Raw genomic sequence first — 18,235 nt, forward strand, 5'->3', positions numbered from 1 at the left:
TAAAGTATAGTATAGGAAAAGAAGTAGCCAAAGAACCACACACAAGACCCACGGACATGAATGATAGTATGGGGATTGCCGAAGAGAGTGGGGAGTGCTGGTGGAGGAGGGCAAACAGGCAAAAATTGGGACAACTATAAAAGTGTAATCAATAAAATATTTAAAAAAAGAAAAAAATAAATTTGCCACTCCTAACACTTTTTTGTGTAGTTATAGAAAAAATGTTATGCTGTATTCTATAACCAGAATGCAATATTAAGTTACTTCTAAAATGTCATAAGCCCTGGCTGGTGTGGTTCACTGGACTGAGTGCTGAACTATGAACCAAAAGGTTGCCAGTTTGATTCCCAGTCAGGGCACATACTTGGGTTAGGGGCCAGGTCTTACAGGGAGCATGTAAGAGGTAACCACGAGTTGATATTTCTCTCCCTCTTTCTCTCTCCCTTCCCCTCCCTCTAAAAATAAATAAATATTTTTTAAAAAGGAAAGAAAAATAATACTTATCATGGCATTTTAATTTTTTTTTTTTTTTGCTTACAGAATTAAAAAACTGGGGAAAAAAAGAGCTGGAATGTAGATGGAAGACAAGTGTTAACTGATGAATGGGCAGTTACATACTTAAAGTGTTAGAAGCAGGTAACATCTTTAGAAGGGGGTAGAGAAGGAAGAGAGAGGGTAATTAAAGAGAGCTATTTATGAAATAACTAGATCCCTGAAACTCCTACCCCTACTCCAAGTCACTATGTTTGCTGTCATATGGGTTCAAAAACAAAAAGAAAATAAGCAACTTGGTGGGAACAGACAGCAGAAAGAAAATGTCTTTTAAAATATGTACCTATATATATCCTTAACAGAGTTAAGATTTTGTATGCATAAAACAATTACAGGAAGCTATAAAAGTGGACATTCAGGAGATGAGAGAGAGAAAGGGAGGGTGGGAGGGAGAGTGGGAGAGGAACATGGGAAGGGAGGAAACAGCTGAAAATTAATATTACCAGGGAGAAAGGGTCAAAAAAAATAAATGAAATTTCCCCAAAAATAAAGCAAAAGCAATGGAAAATGAGCAAGGTTTATTTTCATTTTTTTGAAGTCAGTATTCAGGTAGAGATTGACTACTTGAATAACTGTTTCCAAAAGAAAAAAGGGAGGAAAATAATAAATAATGTCAGAAGTGATGAATATGAGTTTTTGCCATGTTGAAAAAGTTCAATGAGTACTTAACATAATGGACAAAAATACTCATACCAAAACATGTCACTGTGAAATGGGAACAAGGAAAGAGTCTACAAATTTCTGGGGAGTGGAGGGGAACTGGTCACATTAGAAAACAAAAATAAAAACAGCTATCAAAATAATTTCTGACTTACCAACAGCCACAACAGAAAATGGCCAGAGAACAATGACTTCAAATTCTGAAGAAAAGAATTCTACACAAGGCCAAACTACAGATATACACTGCTTAAGATGCAAGGTCTCAAAAACCTTTAACCTTCATGTTATTCTCTAAAAACTACTGCAGGTATGATCCACAAAAGTGAATAAAAAACCAAGTAAAAGGAAGAAAAGAGACACAGAAAAGTGTAAAGGTACAACACAGAAGTCAGATGAGAGAGAATTAGGAGCACAGTAAGAAGAGATCCAAAAAAGACAGGTATGTCCCAACCAGATAGAGAGCAGCGGTACAGACTGGAGCAATGTGATTTAAGCTACCTTCCTTTGATAAGGCCGTCATGACAACGATGACTATTATTTATTTACCCTTAAAAAAAAAAAGAAAGATTCCGGTTGTCTGACCCGAACTTTCATCTATACTTAATCATGTATTAACGAAGCTCCCTTTCTCTCCTGGTGTTCTCCTGGAACAGCTAAGAATTTAACACGAGAAGAGCTCAGCTTTAACCTAACTCTTAAAACAAGATACACAGAACAGCCCACTAGCACAAACTATCATAACTGAACTTTCTTTACCTGGCCCACAACAGAGCCCGATCAGATAAATGCAGAGTCCTGTGTTTCTCAGAACATGTTCATGGTCTTGCCCCCTGATTTCCCCAAGAAGTGCTCTAATAAAGTCCAGGAAGCTAAAGCCAAACTATAACCTAGAAAAGGTGTTCAGCTTATCTTCTTTTGGGAACTTCATCTAATAGTAGCAATACTAACCTTCCCTTACATATCCAAGTTTTTAGTTTTTCAAAACTAAAGCACATAGCTAAAAGAAACATACACTGGAGTTTAAACTTGGAAGATAACTATACTATTTAAAAATTCAAGAGACTGAATAACACAAAAGTCAGGATGGAGGAGCAAAGAAATATGAACATGACCATTGATACATGGGTTTTCAGTCTATTTTTCTAAAACTTAGGCACATATGTTTTATATTTTTCTACATATAAAATTTCACAATTTGAAACGGGAGGAGCTCTAAAAAATGGTAGTCTGATATCCAGCTATAGTCATAAGTGTTTTACCTGACAATAGAGTTTTTAAATTTCCAATTTTGTTGCCAAAATATTTAACTTACAGATTTACTACCTCAAGTATAGAATGGTAGAGATAAAAAGGTTATTGGGAAGAACACTAAAGTAACCTAAACGTCAATCAATATAAAAATAATTATGTTCAAGAATAACTGTAATACACATGCATCAGAAAAAAAGTGACAGCTCTGTGTGTTGATATGCAACACCCTAAACAATACATTATTAGGTGAAAAACATAATGTGTCAGAACAGGGTATATAGTTGAGCACTATTTTTTTAAAGAATACACATATTTGATTGTAAATATACAAATCTCTACAAAAACATAAGAAATGACAATGCTAATTACCTCTAGAGGTGATCTAACTTGATGGGATCAGTTGAGGAGATTTCACTATATACTTTTCAATTTTTCTTACATAATCATACTGAAGCCCAAATTCAAATTTTTCTAACAAATTTCACATTTTTCAAATTTCAAATTCTTTCAACATAATCCTACTGAAGCCTAAATATATACTTGAGTCTACTTCTGAACTGCTCAGTCTACTGCAGCGGTCTGTCAGTCCCCACATGCACTAATATTACACTTCTAAGTTACCTTTGTTACATCAGTAATGTTTTTTCTCATTGTAGAGAAAGTCATCCACCGCTCTTTTCCTTTTCAGAAATGTACTGGCAATTCTCATTTGAGAATTGAGTTTTGAGCAATGTAAAGTACTGCCTTTTCACATATTTTTTAAATAGCAAAAAACAAAACAAACCCATAGGACAATTTTAATTCCATACAAGGCCAAATAATTATCTTTGAAAGTGTAAAATATAGACAGATGTTTTCCTAGGATAAAATTAACAACTTATCAAACCAAACTGGTCATATTCAGTTGTACAGAGTTAAGCCAAATGTACTATGCATGTTTGTATACATCAGAATGATTCTAGATTCTAGAGCTATGTTGTCCAATTTTGTAGCCACTAGCTACATACAGAATTAAATTTTAAGTAATTAAAATTATATTTAAATTAATTAAAGTATAAAATTCATTTCCTTGGTTGGATGAGTCACATTTCGAGCCTTGGTTGGATGAGTCACATTTCAAGTGCTCAACAGCCATGTTGGATAACACACACATATACAGCATTCCCAGCATCACAGAAAGTTAACTTGAGTAGCCCTTCTCTAGAAGAATTCTCAAAAAAAAAAAAAAAAGATTAACAGAGGATCTTCTGGGGAGAGGACTAGATGGCTAAAGACAGGAAGGAGATAGATTTTTCACAATAAGATAAAACTTAGCCTGTGCCAGTATCCTTTATGTTTCATGTTAACTCAATCCTTAATCCTTACTGTAAGCTTAAATATACCTGAATTCCTTTGTAATCTTAAGTATTTTATTTGATGCATTTTAAAAGATTATTCCAAGAATATGACCATAGGCTTCATCAGATTGCTAAAGAGATCCATTTAAATTTTAGACCATGAGCATTTATTACTCATTCAAAAAAAGTAACAAAAAAGAGCTAAGTACCATTAAGTACAAACCAAAAATCCAAGAGATTTTTACAGTCCTAAGCAGTATTTAAAAAAATAAAGTTTACAATTTTAAATGAAAAAAAGTAACACTCCTCTTTCCACTATGCCAATGCCCATAAATTGTCTGGTATGCCCTTTCAGATGATTTTATATTTAATTTATTTCTGTATAATGATGATGTATAAACTAATTTTTATCCTTACAGTGGAAGAAGTTTTATTAAAGATAAAGAACTGAACTTTTTAGTTTCAGTTGAATTTGTTTCTTTTTTTAATAGAATAGTAATAAAACTTGAGGCCAGGACCTGGTTCTAAATTCTAGCTCTCTTACTTGAGGAAGTATGTGGCCTTGATAGAAATTTTTGAAAAATCATCTGAAATGTGAACTTTTCACCTATAAGAAGTATTCATCCTAAAATATTAAGAGGATTAGGAAGGAAACTACAAGATGTTTTATCTTTCCAATGATAGTATCAAATTTTCTTGCCTTAATAAAGATTAGAACTAATTTCCACATAGCAGTTCACGGTACCAAGTTTAAAAGACAACTAAAAACATGCAAAAGTACATTTTGCTTTTAAGAGTACCGTAAAGCCATGAGTTTCAGAGAAACTTTGTGGTCTTATAACTACCTTCCCAATTGTTTTTCATAACCTCAAATTTAAAAAAAATGTACTACTGTTTTCACTAGCAAAGTATTTTAAATGGCAATTACCAATCACCTGAATTGGCATGGTCCAGAAATCAAATCAGAACCTGGAGATGGGAAATGACAGTTCACTTTCTTAAGAAAGTTACCCATAAAGTTCTGGGTCAGTTACTAAAATATGACTAGTATAACTACTTGTTTACTCCTCAAATGAAGACACCAAGGTGCTATTCATTTCCTTATGATTCTGTACTTTAGTTATCAAACATTGTAGTAGCCTGAAAACAAGTGTCCACAAATTTTTCTTATAGCTGTAGCAAAATATCTAGTTAAGTCTATCAAATTAATCGCCCCAAGTTGCACAAGGAAAGCACATTACATGCCTGTTGGAAAGAGTATCATGGTTAAGAACTCACCTTCTGGAACTTAGTTGCTTCGGCTTGAACTCCACCCGTCTGTGTGATCTTGGACAAGTTAGTCACACAAAGTTACTTAATCTCTCTGTGCCTTTGTTTCCTCATCTTATAAGAATAATACCTATCTACCTCACAGGACTACTTTTTAAGGATTAAATTAATCAATGTATGTAAAACATTTGGTGTGGTGCCTACATACATAAAATGGTATATTTTAGCTATTATTAAGAAATAAAAAACTGCCTACATTAAAAACAGAGCCAGTCTGTGTTGCTGGCCAAGTCCTCAGTGAGGAGCACATGAAAAGCAACCACACACTGATGTTTCGCCTCTAAAAATAAATAAATAAAATCTTTAAAAAAATAGATATAACAGATTACATTTAAAAAGTTCTTTTCATTAAGTCAGTTGCTGGAAATCCAATGCTGGTTTGATCTGCCATAATTTCACATAAACTTACTGAACACAGAGTGACTAACCAAAGTACAGCTTCCCATTGTTTCTGTGAAATAATGTATCAAAAGTTTCAACAGGGCAAAAAAAAAAAAATCTTATTTTTCTGACCACATTCTCAGCTTCTAGAGATGACTCTTCAGTACATAAGAGACAAAAGTGATTCTTTTTTTTTTTCCAGACACAAACAGGAACTTTTGAAGAAACACTAGTGATTTTTATGGTAGAGCTAGAAGTGGGAAGAGTGTCTAAGGTTTGTGGATCATAAGCTTTGCGTTTTTTTCCTAATGGCCAAAGACCAATAATTAAAAGGCAGCTACGTGACTTTCCTACCAAAGGAAGGAAAAAATACATATAGTATATATGGATGGACACACCTACATGGAACACATTCATGGAGTATGAACTTTATCTAGTTCTTCACAACTGACAGTCATCTCAAATACTGCACTAAAACATCAAAATCACCATGAGACGTATTTCCAATTTTCAGCTAGACTTAGAATTTTCAGTCTTCAAGGCCACAGATATTAAAATTAGACTATAAACCATGTTTGCTTACACCTCTCCAAATAATCTCTATAACAAAGGTAGAGCAAGTCACAGGTACCAGAAGAGCCAGAAAACTTCCAGTAGTAGAAAGGAAAAGTAGAAATTACCATTGCTAGAAGAACTATTTCACAGGTTCCTTGTTATGTCCAGAACTACTGGTGCCTCTATATTCTTAACCATATATAAATTAGAGCATTTCATTTTTAAAAATTTGCCTAAAGTTTTCTGTTCCAATTGGATCGTTTACATAATTCATTTTACATGTTATTCTCTGCAACTTCAGTGTTAGACTATGTCTATTTCTAAACTGAATTTCTCTATGTCAAAAATTAAGTATACTAGTAATTCAAAGTATAAAATGAAGTGAAATTTGGAATATAAACATTAAAACCATTTAGCTGCTTTATAAATGAATTTTGGTATCCTGGGTTCTTTCATTAATGCAAGAACACACATTAATTTGCAAGATATGCTTGTCAATCAATGGTCTTTGGTTAACAAAAAAACAGTTATGTAACAACATATTTGTCAATATGTATTTAAGCTCTATTTACTTTTAATAAATAAACTCTTTGCAATACAAAGCATGTTTCTAAAAGATAAAAAAGGAAACAGATCAGCTGACCAAATTGATTGTACTTCTGAAATGAATATACAGTCAAAAAAACTCAGGACATGGTATAAAAATCAAGTAAAATTATACAGCTTCAGTTTAATTAAAAAGAAATTAACACCTGACGCTGAACTACAAGTTTAAAAAAAAAACAGCCCAATAATAAAGAATACAGGATGAAGATAAAGCTGCAAAGAAACATGACCTGCTGGAGACAAGATGGCTGGGGAAACTGCCTTGCCATCTTCCCCAACTAATATTAAGTCTAATTTTGATCCAGCTGCAATTTAAATGCCAACAGAATAGCAGGAGAATACTGTTAACCCCAATATTCAAAATTTTTCTATTTTACCTATAAAGAGGGAAAATGCTTCCTTTATTTTGCCCTATCAAGTTTCTTAACAAATTTAGTATAACTGAACTCATACACACGCACTTGAGACAAATCTCACTTAATAAAATTGAAATGACTGACATTTTATGTAATTTACAAAGATAAAAAGTCCCCAAGTGCCTATGAAAGGTGGGACAAGCAGGAAAAAACCATGGCTCTTTAAGTGCTTGTTATGCCCAGCAGAAAAGCAGTAAGGAAACTTACAAACTAGCCCTAATAGCAGTGAACAAACATGCTTTTTGTAGGCTTCAGCAGGGATATCGCAATTCCAACCAATACTAATCAGCTGCTTTTAAAAAAATCTCACTTAAGTTGTCAAAAAGAATTCTAAATAACCCCTGGACAAGGGCACATTAGAAGTGCTAAAAAATCTGCATTTTCACTAAAACTAAACGTTTCAATACTATTTTACACACATCCTCAAACTACTATAGTTTCAATCTGGCTTTCCACCTTCACACACTAGGTTTTTATGTTCCCTACTCCCAAAATTCACTCAGTATCCAAAGCATCCTGGTACAGCACTAGAACAAATACTGTATCACTGTATCACTGACTGGAATTAAGCTCATTAAACGTCTACATTAAACAAGGTATAAATCACATCTTGTGTAATTTTGTCAGTAAAAGTTCTGAACATATCAGGGTCTATAAATAGACTGACTCAAATCAGTCCTTCAACACTTTGTAGTTCTGTGCTGTTAACAAAACCGCATCACTTTGCAAAATTTAAATAATCTAAATGTTACTCAAACTTCACATTAAACATTACTGTTTAGAGGATTTAGCCTGGCCCCTCTCGCCAGCTGTGCTGTTTTCTAGTAACACTGGTACAGTGGGTAGGAAAGCAGATCCAGTCAAAAGTAAGCACCAGAACCCATTAAAAGGGTGTTATGTTAAAACTCTACATACTTATCCTAAGTCTTTACCTATGTAACATTAATATCCTCAAGTCAGTTAATTGTATCAACAACTTAAAAGACATGCTTGCAGTCAATCTAATTTGCAAAAATAAAAATTGATACTAATAATAAACAGAAAAGTTTCCTTAAATATTGGCAACAAGAATAGCTCACATCAATGTAATTTTTAAAAAGCCCTTTATTTTATTCTACAGGCCTTTCCATTAAAAAAAAAACTACAGGACTACTTTTTTTAGTTATACAAGTCTTTAAAAAGACAAAGCAAACTGGTAGATCATTTAGGGAAATCAAAAACTACTATTAAAGATATACAAAAACTTTTAGCAGACTAGGTCTAGAACTGATTCTAGTGTCAAAGGTTTTCTGGTTGTAAATAAACTCCATTATGCCTCTAAAACAATGTCACTTAGATATAACATTCCTAAAACGGCAACACAAGCAAGCCTAGAAGTTTCAGTGAGCCAGTGCCAGCAAACCCAAACTATGACAAAGATACCCTCTCCTCTGGGCGGTAACTACAAAGTTTCTGTTCAGGAATCAGCTTGCTTCAACTCAGTTTAAAATGGTGCCTAATTTGAGGAAAGCCTGCGGAATGGATACAGAGAAAATAAATGGAAATTATTTTAAAAGTTAAGTTCCTATTTCCAATAAGGTGTGTCTTAGAAGTGTTTTGGACAATAAAAACAAGAACGAACAGGATCCAGACCCATTCGCATTCTCTGAGGCGTGCGCGCTGCGCTGAACGGATGAATGAATGGAAGACAGGCGTGGGTGAAATGCAGCAGGTCCGGCGGCACCAAGACCCGCAGCAACGATCCGTAGGCCTCGCTCCTCCCCCTTCCCTCCTCCATGACAGCCCAGTCTCAAGCGTGGAGGGGTGAGAACAAAGTGATCCCCCTCGCCGCCACCACCACCTTTCATCATACTCAGAGATCTGTACCGCGAGACACAGGGTTCTCCTCTCCACCCCAAACCTTTCTCGCCTCCCCTGCCGCCAAACCCGGCAACTCTCCGGCGCGCTGGAGTAACATGCGCTAGTCCCCGTCTGCTCCCCACGGCGAGGTCGATGCTCTCCGCGCGAGCCGCCCCACCAGTCCCGCCCAACCCACGCTCCGGCAACGCCAGCCCACCGGCTCTTGTCACCGGACTAATGAAGACCCGCGCGCGCCCCGCGCCCGAGACCCTGAGCTGGAGGGAGGGAGGAGGCAAAGACAACCCCGGGGCTCCCTCCTCCTTCTCATTCCAGGCCGGCAAGCCGCCCACCCTCTCTTGGGCTCCCGGAGCCCGGTACGACATAGCCCCGCGCCCTCCTATGTCGAATACAAACCCCACACTCCTATCCCAGGGCCCGATCAACCACCACCCATGTGGGCTCCACAGGAGGCGCCCCGCCGCCCTTCACCCCCTCCTCTTTCCCAGTTCTCGGGCCCCCATCAGAACGTATGCGCTACACGCCACCCGGGCCAGCCTCCGCGGCGCCCCTAGTTGCCCACGGGGAGCTCAGACCCAAGAAGAGGGGGAGGGGGCGGCAAGGGGTAACGTACGCGCAGGGAACGCAGTCCCGCGGGGTCCCGCAGTCCGAAGGGAGACGGAGCGCGGGGACTGGTGGGGGTGGGGGCCAAAGGCAATACTCACCGGTTCCACAGTCGCCATCTTAGATCGATCTGATCACACAACCGCTCCTGAAGGGGGTGGGGGGGTGAGAGGAAAAAATAGGATTCAAACCGGGTTGGCTAGTTAGTGTCCACGTGACGGATGCGTCCGTTTGGCCTTAGTGGCGCCTGCGCAAAACTGCTGCTGCGTGTGTAACGAGAGGCTTCTGGGAAGTGGAGTCTCTCGCTATCTCTTTTTAAGGGCAAAGAAAATTTTTTTTAAAAAAGGCTGGTCACGTGCTCTGTGAGTAAGGTTCGCGGTTCTCTGCCCGGCGGACACCCGCGTGCTGGTGGGTGGTTTTCAGTCCTCTCTTCTACCGCCTGGGTAGCTGCTGTCGCACTTACTGCCAGGCATAACTACTGTGCCCTTTGTTGCCCTGTCCTCCCATCTTCCCGAGAAGGTTAAGAACTGCAGGCTCAGCACACACTATAAAGCTTCATTGGTTTAGTCGAGGTCGTAGGACAAGTTGCCGGTGTGTTTATTTAATTTTCTTTTGACTTCCCACCATTTTCTTTTAATTTCAAAAAGGCCGCGGCGATGGAGAGTCGTTGTTTAAAGCAATCAACCCTCCCCCGTCCCCCGGCTCCGCTAACGCTGGTGGTCACTCGCCATCACTGCGAAGGCGGGTGGGAGAACCGCCCACGGTACCCACTTGCCACAAGTTGGGGGAGGGGGAGTGCACCCGGCAGCTTTTCCTGTCCCAAGTTCTGAGAGTAAGATCTCAGGGCTAAAGCTTGAGTGGAAGCAATTATTTGTAAGTTCTGCCCTCTCTGTTCCACTATTCTGCTGTACAATGTGAACAGAAATAGCCTAAGTCCAGGTGCGAGCCAGGGAAGCCACTCGGGGCCCCGCTGACTAAGCCCGGGACTGGTCGTCAGGAGGCGTTAGGCCGGGTCAACTATGACTCGACGTTGACTCACTCTCCTTAGGTGGGTGACTGAATCATTGAGTGCCTCAGCTTTTTCATTTATGAACCACGGCTGATAACACGTTTACCTCACAAGGGTGTGCTGTGGTAATAATGATTGTAAACTGGCTTTGAAAATGCATCAGACTCTATAAGCGCTTCCTTATACCTTCCTAAGGATCACCTACTTCCCCTGCTGTTTTTCTTTCTTGCTCTTTTTTATGAAACAACGCGTTGAAGTTTCCTGCTGTTTACTCTGTTTTATGATCAAGTACACCAGTGAAACTTTTAATGTTTCAAGACAGTCTTTATAACTGTAGTTGCCCTCAGTAGAAGGTTAAATCCTCAGGAAAATATTGTGATATTCACAACACTGTCAGTGTGTACTTTATACCCACGCTGGTAACCTGTGTTTTCTTTCCCTTTAAGATAGCAAGTCAGTGTTGTTCTGCACTTTCTAGTTATTAGTACAACAAATAGAGAAATCTAGTAGAGCACTGCTATAAGGTTCTAATGGGAAAGACATATTATTACTATTTTCCCTGCTTGTTAGGAATGTTAGCACCAAACATCAGTAGAAGCAGGCTGCCTGTGACTGCCTGCTTACAGTGTTACTAATGTCCTGAGCTGTGTCATACCTATTATTGAGTACATAATGGTTGCTTGAGTTGACTAACACATAATTGAGGCTATATAAGTACTCAAAACCATTTCCTGTTCATGTATTTGATTTACCTTAATGTCAGATTGATGAAACCTTTTATCCACTCTGCTTCGCTGTAGTAGGTTTAAAGTGGATGGAATTCTAAAAAATTAACTGATAAATGGATTTTTACTTACAGAGACTATAACTAGTAACTATTATAGTTAGTTAAACTATCCATGTAATTACAATCGTTTTCAGTGTTTTTTTTCTGTGGGTTAAAAGTAGTATCTGGTTATCTTCTTTGAGGAGATACCATAGATACACTGTTTTCACAATGCAGCTAGATAACAAAGTATGAAGGAGATTTCAGTACCTATTTGGGACTGAGAGCCAGTAATTTTCTTACAACCTTTTTTAATGATAACTTTTATTTTACTAACTTTTCCCTTGATCTAAAGAACTTCCCACCTTTGTCAATCACCCTCGTACTTTTACAATAGTTATATTCTTCATAACTTCATTTCTCTCCATTTTGTATACATTTTTTTACATGTACTTTATGGCACATTCCTATGTCTGTGCTACTATCACCATCAGATTCTATCATGTCAAAGACCTGAGATTAGATTTATCTATGTTATGTAGTTATTTTGCCAATATGAAATATACAAAGCAGAAATTTTATACTTTTTCCTGTTATTCTGCAAAAGATTACATTTGTTACCTTACTACCATATTTGTGCTTATACTTAAAGAAAAGAAAGAGTAATAACAAGATATATGAAATGGGCCCTGGCTGGTGTGTCTCAGTGAGTTGAGAAGCAACCTTTGAACCAAAGGGTCGCCACTTTGATTCCCAGGCTAGGGCACATGCCTGGGTTGTGTTCCAGGTCCCTGGTAGGGGTGTGCGGGAGGCAACCACACATTGATGTTTCTCTCCCTCTTTCTCCTTTCCTTCCCCTTCAAAAATAAATAAATAAAAATATTTTTAAAAAGTTAACAGAAGGAATTCTTTTTAAAAAGTATATGAAGTGGGATATATGGTATTAAAATACCATATTATTTTACTACTTTAAATTACTACTCTATCTGATCAAGTTATCTAGTTTAATACATAATTACTTATTGATCAGCATAATATCATGGTTACTATTAATTATAAGCCTTAAGTAGTTGGTTATCATTTAGCATCTGTACTCTACAAAATATATTCAAACGTATGTTTTCAGTCTTTATAGATTTTACTCATGTTAAAAGACTTTAAATAACTTGATAGAACACAAGTTAGTAGTCAGTCTTAACATGTATTCAATATTTACCTGTTTGTCTTGGGAGTTTTATTTACATTTTTTAGATAATTAAAGTTGTGTTATGGACATTGTTCCACTATGTCATATTGATTATATCTGTTGTGATCAAACCCTCAAAAATACTACTGCTGCACTGTCTACATTTTTTTAAAAAAGAGGTCTCAGAATTTTAGACATTCTGTTTAGATTTGATAGATGTTTTTCCTAATCTCTGATCAGTACCAAGCAGCCATTCTTCTGTAACTGAGTAGGTTTTGAGAGAGAAGACATGAAATTGCATAGTAAATGATCTATAATACTGCAGTGTTGGGTATTAACTTCAGATATAATGTAAAGCAACTTCTAATTAACACTAACATGGATTTTTTTTACTTGGTTCTCTTTTTAAATTTGCTCACATGTACTTTATGCTCTATTTTTGTTGTTATTGTTACTACAATGATATTTCTTTAGGAAAGACCCAAGATGATAGCTCCTAACAGGATAATTTTAAATTACAATTGTATAATTTAGTAGTATTTAAGAACATGAACTCTGATGTTAAACTATCTTGGTTATAATCCCAACTCTCCCACTTACTGTGTGACCACAGGCAGTCTCTTTAGTCCCATTTTTGTCATGAGTTAGATGGGCATAATAACAGTAGTTATCTTACATGGTTAGTGTGAGAAATAAATGAGTTAACCCATGTAACATGCTCAGAATTATTCTTGTACATAGTAAGCACTCAATGTTAACTATAGTTCCAATGATATAATATTACAACATAAATTTCTTATTTCAACTTTTTAGTGTAGTGTAATATGCTTAAGAATTCTTTTAAGCAGAGAACCAACCCCAGCCCATTATGTCTAAGGACATGCCAAGCGTTCAAAGCAAACTAACATTTATTGATTTCCTGTAACATACCAAGTATTTTTCATATCAATTACTTCATTTGACCTTGATAACAATTATATGAATTAAACATTGTCATCCCCATTTTATAGGTAACGAAACAGACTCAGTAAAGTGAGGGGACATATGCAAGTCCACATAGCCAGTGGTGGGCTAGAATTTAAACCCATTTCTCTTCAAGATTATTTCCCGAATACCATAGGTGCTTTCCTCTGATAGGTTTTTCCAAATGCCTTTCTCTTCAAAGGACTTCTCATACTAAGATCATTTATAGAACTGACAGACCATTCAAGAAGTACTAAGTTAATGGTGGGAAATGTGTAATTGCTGAAGGCTATTTAAAGGACATGAGAAGCCCAGACAGTTCCTTCTTGGACTGTAATATCTGTTTGACATCCTAAGTCATAGAAATATAAATAGTTCAGAGTCACATGCCTTATTCACACTCTTTATGACTAAGACATGTGACTAAGAACCAAAAGGATGCAGCTAACAAGCACTCATTCACCTAATGAATGAGCCAGTCACATAGTTCCTTCCCTCCTTTCATTCCGATCTCTGTTCTATTGCCATCTGCTGTGGGAAGCCTTCCTTGACCACCCTGTCTAAATTAGTACATTCATTATTCTTTATCGCATCACCCTGCTTATTTTCCTTGGGACCACTTCATAACCCTAACTCTAAACCTAATATTATACTAAACATTATTTGATTAAATTGTTGGTTGTCTCCACTAGGAAAATATTGGCTTCTTGATGATTTGCAGGCAGATTGGTAACAAGTATTTAGAAAAAATCAAATTCTAATTTTAAAAACTGCACAAAAGTGTAGCCTCAGGACTAATAATGTAAGTAATAGGAAATTACTACATGCAAGGCACCATGTTAATCAGCTCGCAAGCATTGAATACCTTATTTTATCTTCAAAACAACATTCTGAGATAGATAAGGAAACAAGTTAAAACACTTTCCCAAGAAGATAGTTCTGTCTTCAGAGCTCTTTTTGTTCTGTCTTATTTTAGTTTTCTTGGATTTTTTCTTCTCTTCAGGATTCTTAACACTCTATAATATTGACTAGATTGTAATTGGACTGCCTAATCCAGTTGTTGTCTGAAATAATGAGAAAAAAATACTCTACAAGGAGTGTGTGAAAAAATCATATAAGTAGCATGCTGAGCCAATAATAAAGTACTTCCCAAAATGAACTTAATTTACCTTTAAAAATTGAAATTAGGAAAACATTAAAATGTATGGGAAAGGATAAATAGTCTTTAGAAATGACCCACAAGGTTAGAAACACGCAAAATTCAGAGATTTGGTTCAAACTCCAGGTAGACACAACTGGATTTTCATTGCTGCTCATGATTAAGTCCCTCCATTGAACTTGTCTAAAGAAAGAAATGTGTTATTGGGTTGACCTGCTTGCCATCTATAAAACAGGAATCTAGAATTACAGTATTTGATTATCTATTTCTAGTATTGTTTGGGAGGACAAGGTGCCCTGGCACAAAAGTACAGATCTTAGGTACATTGGTCCTCATTGGGAATGGTTTGACATCCACCATACAACTAATTCACCTTGTTTGATTCTCAGTTCACCAAGCAACCATACGATAAATGTATCTTCCTGTATTGATGTGTATGTAGGGCTGATATGGAAACATGAATATCCAGACTACAATAGTTATGTGCTCTCTATTTTTGTTAATGGTACTCAGTTTTTTAGTTTGTTATAATTATTCTTTAGGAGCTTGATTAAGGGAAAGCTATCTCTGTGGACTGGATTTTCCCTGTATTCTAGGGTTGTGGCGATGCTCTGACGAATTGCTAATTTATAGGAATTGTCTGGGTGGCTGATCAGTATTTTTCAGAACTTGCCATGTGCTTTTCTATTGCTACAATTACATCCTTGGAGACCTGTGAATCAGGAATTTTTAGTTTTAGGAGACCTGCCTCTAAATTCTCATTTCAATTGGAGAGTTTGAGAGATACCAATCTTCATTCAGGACATCGCTTAAAAACATGGGATATTTTTAAAAATTCTAAGATATGGTACTATATGTTTCAAATAGCTAATGGAAAATGATGATTGATGTTTTATAAAAGTAAATGATAAGATAATAGTAATAATACTTCAAGAGAGCCATTTTTATCTTTAATAAAAAAAAGGACAAATCTCTAAAGACTTGCTGTTTATGGAGAATTTTTGTCAGCTCTATGGATGCTTTTAGTATAAATTGATCAGCAGCATTCAGAGGTATGAAATGAAAAATTAGGAAACAAAGGTTCATAACTTATCAGTACTTGAGATTAGAGATATTCAGCTTTCAAGAAGAGAAAAGGATTGGATCCACATATGTATATTAGCAACTGGAGTATTTAGCTGGTAAAAACTGATGTCTAAGAAATGACAAAATACCAGTCTGGGCAGATTTTATGAAACCAAGACCTTATTAATTTTTAAACTGAATCTATTGGAGTGAGATTGGTTAATAAAATTGTATAGGTTTCAGGTGTACGATTCTATAATACATTATCTGTATATTGTATTGTGTGTTCACCACCCCAAGTCAAGTGAGACAAGTTTGTCAGACAATTTCTGGAAATGGCACTAAGATTGAGAGAATTTATTCAGATGAGAGTTAAATGTGATAAATATTTTGTTTTACAATAACTAAGATGGCAAGATGAGTAAACATGATCTTATCTCTTTACTAGTGCTTAATTTTTGTACTCTAAAAGATTCTTTGGAAGTACATAGAAAAATATAAGCACTCATTGTTAAAATTGAAAACCCAAATGGTAATTTTTGTTTTGTAAATTACAAAAAAAAAGATTAGCTAAATGTAATTAATACTTGGAAAGCAGAGCAATCAATAATGTTTGACTGAAAATACTTGAGTTAAAGTATTTAAATATTTCAGCATATTACTTTCATTTGTTTTTATCTTTAAAAGAAATGTTACATTGTGTGCCAATTATACCACAATAAAGCTGTTCTTTTTTAAAAAGCTGAAAAACAAAACATTAAATATAGGAAATTCATGACATATTTTGAACCTGCCTAGGGTATAAACGTATTTAGAGTTCTCAAAAAGAAGCTTAGAAATATGTTGTTGCTTTATGTGATTACGGTCAGATACGTGATAGAAGACAAGATTACTTAAAAGCCTGATGCTGTTCTATTTAAAAAAATACACCTATACCCAGAGGTGAATTTGTTTTATAATTATCTTGCTTTTAACTTGGAACTGGACGTTAGTATACAACTTCACTTTGGGAACGGGACAACAGCTTAAATTGGTTTAAATCTAAATAACCATTTGTTTTTCAAAGTGGTTAAGGAAACTTGAATCACAATTGAAATTTAAAAATTATTATTATTCTTTTTAATGTATTTTCTTACCTTTGATGATTTTTAATGTACATAATGTTATATAATGGTTTCATTTAAACACAGTATAACAAACAACAATTTAAATTAAAGAAAATGTTTGGGTTTAAAAAAAAAGTAAATCTCTCCTACTACCCTAATATACCCATGTGTCAACATTTTGTGCTTTTACAATTATAGGGCACATTAAATTTTGAACTCTGCATATTTTCACATATTGCAAATATTTTGGACATATAGACCGGATTACGATTTTTAAACATTTTGTTTTGAAATATTTACCAGACTTACAGAATAGTTGCTATAGTAACTCTCACAAACTCTCCTGCAACATAACAAATATGTTGCCTTGCCTGTCTCAATGTCATTATGTTTGAGTCATTTGAGAGCAACTTGCAGACATAATGACCTCTAAATACTTCAGCATATTCCTCTTTAAGTATAAAGATGTTTTCTTAGAGCCATAATATAGTTACTGAATCAGGAAATGTAATATTGATTCAAAACACAATCACATAATCAATATTCAACTTTTTCCAATTGTCCCAATAATTACTTTTATATAATTTCCCAATTCAGAATCATGCATTTTATTAGTTGTCATGTCTCCTCAATTTCTTTTAATTTGGAATAAGTCTTCAGTTTTTCTTTGTCTCTTGAGACATTGATACTCTGAGGACAGTTATTCTGAAGAATTTCCTTTAATTTGGTTTATCTAATTCCTTTATTGTGTCAGTTTAAAACTAAGTGTTGATAAGGTTATTGTGACCTTGTTATGTTGATGCAACACTTTTGGATTTGCACATTTTGGGCAGAAATACTACATAAGCAGTATCGTGTCCTTCCTAGTGCATCGTATCAACATTGATAACATTGATGGCTTCAGAATATTCCAGCCAGTGGGGACTGTCTCTCAGAATTATGGAAACAGTCAGTAGGACCTGGAGTTTTCAGTTATGAAATAGATGGGCCTCCACTAAGGGCACTACTATTCAATTTGTATCATCAGTGGTGGATAATAAGGAAACTAAAGGTGTACCAATAAAACATCACAAACTTTTGTTGAATTTCTGGACCCAAGCCAGTTTTCAGACCCAAAATTCATTGAAGAAGTTGAGTGCCCAGGAGAAAGGAACCATAAACAGTAATGGGGAAGTTATTTCCTCGTCCTTCCCCAAATGGATAAATGGTCACTTACTTAAATAATTGTACACTTTGGAAAAGGGAATACTCAAACATTTCTAATATTTTGGACTCAGATATGACTTTACATTAATATCCAGAGCCCTGAACCATCATCCTGGCTCCCTTCTCAGAATGAGGACATAACGGTGTTCAGGTAATAAATGGACTCCTGGTCAAGGCCTAGCTCACAGTGAATCCAGTGTACCCACAAACCCACGTGATGGTTATTTC

The 18,235-nt window shown here is 36.0% G+C and overlaps 1 protein-coding gene across 1 annotated transcript in view; it reads right to left on the reverse strand.

Annotated features, from left to right (window-relative positions):
• The window catches only part of EIF4E (eukaryotic translation initiation factor 4E), a 44,672-nt gene extending 34,942 nt beyond the window's left edge, over positions 1 to 9,730 (reverse strand). Inside the window, exon 1 of the mRNA XM_037141644.2 lies at positions 9,649 to 9,730. Coding sequence (XP_036997539.2) covers positions 9,649 to 9,666 — 18 coding nt within the window. The 5' untranslated portion in view covers positions 9,667 to 9,730. The remainder of the gene's footprint in view (positions 1 to 9,648) is intronic.
• Between the last annotated feature and the right edge of the window lie 8,505 nt (positions 9,731 to 18,235).

The sequence above is a fragment of the Artibeus jamaicensis genome, unplaced genomic scaffold, assembly GCF_021234435.1.
Source record: "Artibeus jamaicensis isolate MK-2021 breed Jamaican fruit bat unplaced genomic scaffold, CSHL_Jam_final contig_452, whole genome shotgun sequence".
NCBI classification, from domain to species: Eukaryota; Metazoa; Chordata; class Mammalia; order Chiroptera; family Phyllostomidae; genus Artibeus; species Artibeus jamaicensis.